We start from the raw sequence: 8,292 nt of genomic DNA on the forward strand, positions 1-8,292 counted from the left end.
TATATTATTCCAGCCAAGCACTAAATAGAGCGCAAAAGAACTACACCATCACTGAACAGGAACTCTTGGCTGTAGTATATGCTTTTGAGAAATTCAGGGCTTACCTACTTGGTTTAAACTGACCATGCAACTTTGAGTTATTTGATAGATAAGAATGATACAAAACTAAGGCTGATTAGATAGGTGTTGCAACTACAAGAATTTGACTTTGAAGTCAAGGATAGGAAGGGTTGTGAAAATCAAGTGGCGGATCATCCATCTAGAATGGAAGGGGAGCAGGTAGTTAGTGATAAAATGGAGATATATGATGCATTTACTAATGAGGAGATCTTGGCTGCTGCTATGGAGAAAATGCCTTGGTACGCTTATTTTTCCAATTATGTTGTGAGTAAGGTCATTCCAGAAAATCTTTCTTTCCATCAAAGAAAAAAATTCCTTCATGATGTGACACATTACTTCTGGGATGAATCGTATCTTTTGTGGCGATGTGTTGACAATATTATAAAGAGATATGTGCTAGAAGATGATGTATTGTTTATATTGGAAGCATGTCATGCATCCCCATTTGGAGGTCACCATGCAAGCGACTGAACGACTAAAAAGATATTGAAGAGCAGCTACTATTAGCCAACATTATTCAAGGATGTACATGAGTTTGTGCTGAAATGCAACCAATGTCAGAGGCAAGGTTTGATCTCTAAAAGACATAAGATACCTTTGACTAAGATGCTTGAAGTGGAGTTGTTTGACGTCTAGGGCATCAATTTCATGTGTTCTTATGTAAGCTTGTATGGGACAAAGTATATTCTAGTTGTTGTTGACTATGTATTAAAATGGGTCCAAGATGTTGCCTTGTCTAATAATGAAGGAAAGAGGGTTATTGCTTTTCTCAAAAAGAATATCTTTTCTCGCTTGGGAGTACCACATACTATTATAAGTGATGGAGGATCTAATTTTTACAAAAAAGTGTTTTGAGATGCCTTAGCAAAATATGGGGTGAGACAGCATAGAGTAGCTACTCCATATCAGCCACAAACTAGTGGGCAAGTGGAGGTGTCAAATCATGAGATTGAAGCCATCCTAGCAAAAATAGTGAACGCTAATCGAAAAGACTGGTCTCAAAAGCGCGATGATTCCTTGTGGGCATACCAGACTGCTTTCAAGACACCCATTAGAATGGCACCATTTAAGTTATTCTATGGAAAATCAAGCCAATTACCAATAGAGATAGAGAACAAGGCTTTGTGGACTCTCAAAAGGCTAAATTTGAGTTGGACGGAGACAGCAGAGCTAAGACTAGGACAACTGAATGAGATTGATGAATTCCATCTCAGGGCATATGAGAGAAAAGACCTATATAAAGACAAGATAAAGAAGTATCATGATTGGAGGATCGAGAAGTGAGACTTCCAAAAAGGTGACTTGGTGCTTCTGTTCAATTCCAGACTCAAACTATTCACAAGTACGCTTAAATCCAAGTGGTCAGGATTTTTTAGAGTTAGATAAGTCTACTCATTTGGAGTAGTAGAACTTGGAAATGAAGATGGAAAAATCTTCAAGGTAAATGTGCAACGAGTAAAACTTATATCGATCCAAAAGACTCGTTTAAAAGTATTGGAACTATCTATCTTGATGAAGTTTGAGGTAATCAAGATACCTAAGTCGAGCTGTAATGTTAAAGCAGGCACTACATGGGAGGAAACCCATGATCCCCATGATTGTTCTACTCCAGTTATCCCCTAACCCTTAGTTTAGTTTTTCTTTTATTTTAAGTTAAGGGTGTAGGGTGAGTTGTTGTTGTAATATTTTGTAGTTGAGTAGGATAAATACAAGTACCTAAGGCAGTTAACATGGTTTTTTTTATTTTGTGAACACCTCTCAAATGGTCTAATTCTTTAACTATGTGATATGCATCTAATTGTGACCACTGTGCATCTTTGTATAGTATTAGTTCTAGTGACTTGATAACCATTGCTAAACAATTGGATGAACTGGATGAGTAGTAACTTGTGATATACTTGTGTGCCATGTGCGTGTGAGATTTTACTTAGTTATCTTTGTATGTTGAACCCAGAACATGCCCAGTTAGTTTTACATAGGTTAAAGGATAGGGGTTACGAAAGGATCATAGGCCATTTTGATGTTGGCCCACTTTAGCCTCGATGACCTTCCCTATATGCATAATATCCATTAATCCCTGTTTTGAGCCTGAGTAGCCTATTCTTTTTGTTATACCTATAACCTTCCTATTTGTATTACAATGAACCTATTTTGGCCCGATCTTCCTTTGACATTGTGCATCTTAACTTAGGAAAATGGCCTAAGTTGAGGGTAGCTATCATAGGGGTGCATTATATAAAATGAGTATGAAAAAAGTTAGAATAAAAGAAAAAAATGTAGAGCTGGGTGCGGTGGAAAAAAAAAAGAAAAGAAAAGTTGTGAAAAAAAAGAAGTGATTGTAGAAAGGACCGCACCCATGCTGAATATGTGTGATCAAGAAAAGAGAAAAATAGAAAAAGGCTAATAAGTGAGACCCCTAAACCTATTGTAGTATCAAGGAGGCTTATTCACTTTAAATATCATCGAGTATCATACTATCCCTTAGCCTACATTACAAGACAAAGAGAAGACCTATAGTTAGCTTAGCTGACCTGTCTAGAAATCTTGGTAACGAAAATAACGGAAATTCTATGGTATCGGCAAACACTGATTGGAACCTCCTTTAGCGAGTGAGTGTCTTTTGATTGTCCACATGGTTACATAGGTGATGTCTAATATAAGTGAAGTGGGACTTCTTTGTAGTGAACACACACTGGTAACATTGCTAAGTGCTAACTTGTTTGGATAGTGTACTCTTGGAACATGTATGGTTATTGTTGCTGAACTGATTCCATATCTTGATTCCTGTGTGTCACATTGTTCTTCTTCAATAACATACACAGTTGTTTTTAAATTGATCAAACTTGGAGATAGTGATGATGTTTTGAGATAATATGGATAGTTGACTGCTGAATGTGCATTGTATCCTCTTTGTATTATTTTAGTTGCTTGAGGAGAAGAAATTGTTTTAAGTTTAGGGTGCCGATGTGTGAGCATATGCTAACACATTTGAGGCTTTTAACTGAGAATAATTGCAAAGTCTTCAGCAAATTTTATCATTTTTTATTGTTTTCTCTTTGATATTGTAGTAAAAGTCGAGATACAAAAGAATCAGCAATTATGGGAGTAAAAATCTTGATTTCTAAGCAAGTAGAGAAGGAAAAATACTTGATGACTTATCTTATAAGTCATCACCCTTGTGATAAGCTATCAAAGTTGCCGTCAGGCTTAGACAAAAAATGGCCTTCAGCTGGAATGTGTGACGACATCTATGATAGGCCGTCATAAGTGTGATAAGCCGCCAGGCTTAGGCAGGGAATGGATTTTGAAGTAAAGAAGTGATGACATCTCTGATAAGTCTTCACATGTTTGATAAACCATCAAGCCTAATCGTTAGTCCAAGGCAGAGATTATCAAAGTGAAGAGAAGTTGACGACATTCCTGATAAGCCATCAGACTCCTGATAATCCATCACACACGTCATCACCTATCCGAGAAAATACTATGATCTATGATTTTATTTCCATATTAGACTAAAGTATTTAAGGCATATGTTAGGGTTTTTATTCCTGATTTTGGACATTTGGAACTCACGTTTTGAGCACTTTTATCTCTATCTTCTGACTTTAATTCTTTAAAGAGATTATTACAATTGTTTTGGGATTTTTAGCTATGATAAAATTAAGAAACACTGGTTGCTATTTATGTTGCTGTAAGATCATCTATTGAAATATGAATTAAACTTGTTGTCTTGAGTATTTTATTATGAGTGGCTAAATTTCCCTAACACAAGTTGTAGGATCTATAGGTTTGGGTTTGTAACATAACTAAGTGTTCAAGATTCTAATGGTGGTAGTAACTTCTTGTTAATTCCATTATTTTACATGCTAACTATTGGTTGGAAACAATAGACTTTACTTACGAGTGATTTGCTTGAGATAAGAAATAAACCCTAGTAAGAACTGAATTATCAACAGGGACTTGGAAACATTGCACTTCCATTTAATAATTAATGTTGTAACAAGATTAATTAACTTGGGATAACATCCTGTTAAGAAATATAAATTCCCTAAGTTCCAGAGAATTAGGTGATTAAGTGTCTAAATAGGTTGAGAAACATTTAGACATAACTTCGACAAGAATAGTCTGTTGTTCCTTCCTACCACAAGAATCTTGAACCATTACTAGCGTCTTTCAAATCCCAATATCCATATCATATTGATTTCAAACAATGAACTGAGAAGTAATTATTTGTTACACATATAAAAAAAACCCATTCATACGAAACTGGTATCTATCAGTTGATTAACACGCAGATAACTCAAATTCACACCCTATTCCCTGTGGGATTTAACCCCAAACTAGTTGGGCTATATATTGACAATGATTACTTATATTCTCATAAGAGAGATGTAGTTTGAGTGTTATCATTCCTCTATGAGGATATTAAAGTGAAATCAAGAACTCTGTGAATGCATAGTAAAGTAAATGAAAACGATATTTACGCGGAAACCTCCTAGATCAAAGGAGTAAAATCATGACCTACCCTAATAGAATTTAACCAACAATCTTTTACTTACATTTCAATAAACCTTTGACCACAACTTAGGAATTAACCTCTTAATTCCTAAAACCTTTCAATAACTTTATTTCAATATACCATCATAACAAGTCAACTACAAAGCTCCATTCACTACCTCTAGCTAAGAAAACAATAAAGATTTGAATAAAAGAGATAGACTATATATACTCACTGAAAAGATGTGAACTTACAATTATAAGACCAAGTAAAAAAACTCAAAAATAATATATATCATTATGACAAAAAATATTTCTAAATTATTTAGTCTTGATGTATTTGTTTTGGCCTATTCTTGAGAGAATTCTTTTTAAATTTTCACAAAATCTTGAGGTTCTCTCATTTAGGATGTTGCATATACATATATGATGATCATTAGGAGAGAACCTTTCTCATTTGTTGATGCAGGAAGGACCCTTAAAAATTTATTCCACTAATGTGCTAACATTTTCTAGAAAAATAGTAGATAGTTGGCACATTAGACAAATATATGTAGTAGAAAAACCATATACTAGGATGCCAGTTCACGTAACTAGTACTTGCAAATGGTTAGGAAAACAACTAAACATGAGTAATAATAAGACATACATGAACCAATTTCCAGTGATGATGTTTGTCAATCATCAAAATATAAAAATAATAAACGTAATAAAAAAATGGATGGAACCCAACACATTCAATTAGAACATCAAATTAAGGGTGAAAACCAATATTAATCTCAACATAAGTACCTAAATCTCTCTTAAATTACTCTAGATTGATGGCTCAAACTGAGTACCACAGTAAAAAATGATAGAAACAAGCATTCTATGCAAATGAACTGTCTACCATGCGTACATTTGAGCAAACCTCAGAAAACAGTAGTATATCTGATGCAGTAAGTGCTGACATCCAATTTTGCCCTCCCGATACTCAGTTGAGGCTGCTATTTTATGAAAATTATTAATTTCTATTTTTAATACTTTTACACATTATTTTGGTATCATATAAATATTGACATATGGCATTCATGATTTGAAGTGTACAATTCATTTTTATTACTTTTATATTATTATTTTTATTATATACAACTTATTAATTTATATAAAATATTTTATATAACCTTCTTAATATTTATTAAATCATTTCTTAAATATACACACCCATAATTTACAAATACATTGTCTATTTTTTATTATAATTATTATTATTATCATCATCGGTTATTATTATTAATAATAATATTATCATTACTGTTGTTGTTCTTATGAAATTTCTTAAAATTTGTACCTTATTTATTTTCAATTTATTATCAATAATTTTATATAATATCTTTTATGTTGCGTAGATTATTTTTAATAGTGATATCTTATTAGATTAATTAAAGAGGAGCCTAAGTCAATTTAATTTTCTCCAATTTATTTAATTTTTTGTAATCCTTATATACAATCAAAGCTAATTTTAGCCTATTTTTGAGTTCAATTTGATTCAATTTTAAAGTTTAAATTAATTTTCATCCTCTTCTTAATTTTAATCGAAGTCGTTAATCTTATGTGATCGATGAATTAAATTTAAGCATACTTTTATATAAATAAACACCCAAGTATCCAAAAATTATTTTGCACCAAAAAAGTAGCCCTATCACCCTATTTTCTCTCTGTCGTCGCCAAAATAGCTCACGAAACATCTGTCTACCAAAAACCAACAGTCACCCACCACTGCCACAACTCCCTAACTCTCTCCCTATCCTTTTTTCTCTTTTATAACCTCCACCCATCCTTTCTTTCTCTCCTCCTCCCTCTATTGGCACTTCTATTGAAGTTGATCACCGATGGCTAGTGTCGATATTCTCTATCCCATTATATCCCATACAACCGCTGATGGAACCCAATACCACAACCAACTATCGCTCCAGTCGACAAAATGGTTGAACCAGGCGCCAATTTGTAAATGATTTGCCAAACCTGAATATTGATTCGTCACTATTTTATATTTTAATTTTTACTTGAATACTATTATTATGTAAGTTTACACCCTTTTAACTGATTTGCCCTTTTTACTTAAATCCAGAATGACTTGTTATTTAGATAATTATGGTAGTTTTTTCCATGATGGATTATTTCTTTCTTCTTTTGGTATGTGATGAGCCTTGGCAATTGACAGTATAATTTCTTTCATTCTCTATTTTTGCTTTGAATTTAACACTTTTTATTTGGATTCACATGATTATGGAAAGAAATTCTCATTGATTGAGTATTCTTAATGTAAATATGCTCTTTTTCTTTTATTTCTTTAACTGAATTCATGATTTCTCACTATTAATTGATAAAAGATATTATTTTAATATTTATAGAAGAAAATTTTAATTAATTGGATATTTAAAATATTCTATATTTCCTTGGCTGAATTTTGCATAATCTTCCACTATTAATTAATATGAGTGTTTATGGAAACAATCATGTGGATTGATTGAATCAAACATTTTGTTTTCCTTTTTTTTCTTTGGCTGCATTATACATGATTCATTTTGTTTCACTATATAATGAGTAGCCTCTCTTCCTTATTGACATAGTTTTCCTTGTTTTTCTCTCCCTACATAAAAGAATATAATCTGCTCTACACTTTCAAAGAATACTTGGTTCAATTTTTTTGCTTTTATCTTCTTTTTTATGTGATATATGGGTTTAGACTTTATTTTCCCTAATTCTCATTTTACTTTGCTCAACCAGTTAGTTTTGTTTAATATTTTTTAGTCTCATGAATTCATTAAATGATGGCATGTTATAGCCTTTGTGATTGATTGATTTTTTGTTATACCACACATGAGTAGTTGTATAATATTTCATTTAATCTATGTGAGAATGCATCCATAGTGTCAAAGTTGGTTGGTTTGTGTTTGTGTATTTGTTGTGTTTTAGTATGTACCATGATAAGCAATGATCAGACTGTGCTAGAATGTTGTTTCCTCTAAAGATACCGAGTACTATTCACTTTTGTTTCCCTTTTATTATAATATGGAACTCCAATAACTTCTTTTAAAAATATTAATACGCCGTAGAAATCATGAATATGCTTGTGGGAGTGGGGTTTATGTGCTTATCTGAATCTCTTAGAAAAATAAAGTATAGTATTTTTTAAATAATTCATTTGTCAGCTAGAAAACATGTTTTAGAAGTTGTAATTAGCTTTATAAATTAAAATTAACTGTCAAGCATTTTAAATTATTTATAACTTGTTTAACCAATTTTCGACATATTTTTTTTACATTTAGTTTAATTTTTCAGCACAATAAACCAATAGTTTAGCAATAGATTTTAAATCCAAACCTCATAATAATTTTTAGCAATGTAAAAAATCATTTCTATAGAACATTAAACAAATTTTCAGCATGTTTTATTAATTTCCAATACTAAAAGAAACTATTTTTCTGCAACTAAATATAAGTCCAACAGGTTCTTTAACTACCAACAGTAAATTATTTTTAACCTTTGATTTTTTATTGCATAATTTGGCTTTTTATAAATTTTCAGTATTGGAAATTATTTTAGCATCTAAATTTACTTACTTTAGTTTAATCAAAATAATTTCTATATTCTAATTCTCGGCATGTTCAAATGGCTTTAATTAAGTTAATA

General features: G+C 31.8%; 1 protein-coding gene across 1 annotated transcript; it reads left to right on the forward strand.

Moving 5' to 3' along the window:
• The first annotated feature begins 264 nt into the window (after positions 1-264).
• Positions 265-1,404, forward strand: LOC107874273. The gene is made up of 2 exons (XM_016721105.2): positions 265-384; positions 1,006-1,404. The coding sequence occupies exons 1-2, from the start codon at positions 265-267 to the stop codon at positions 1,402-1,404; spliced, it is 519 nt and encodes a 172-aa protein (XP_016576591.1).
• Positions 1,405-8,292: the final 6,888 nt, after the last annotated feature.

Source organism: Capsicum annuum, chromosome 6, assembly GCF_002878395.1.
Source record: "Capsicum annuum cultivar UCD-10X-F1 chromosome 6, UCD10Xv1.1, whole genome shotgun sequence".
Taxonomy (NCBI): domain Eukaryota; kingdom Viridiplantae; phylum Streptophyta; class Magnoliopsida; order Solanales; family Solanaceae; genus Capsicum; species Capsicum annuum.

Bases quoted from the DNA above. Each gene is read 5' to 3' on its own strand.
- LOC107874273 (XM_016721105.2), top strand. From the start codon at position 265: ATGGAAGGGGAGCAGGTAGTTAGTGATAAAATGGAGATATATGATGCA. The intron at 385-1,005 runs GTGAGTAAGGTC...GGGGTGAGACAG, and splicing joins CTTATTTTTCCAATTATGTT to CATAGAGTAGCTACTCCATA.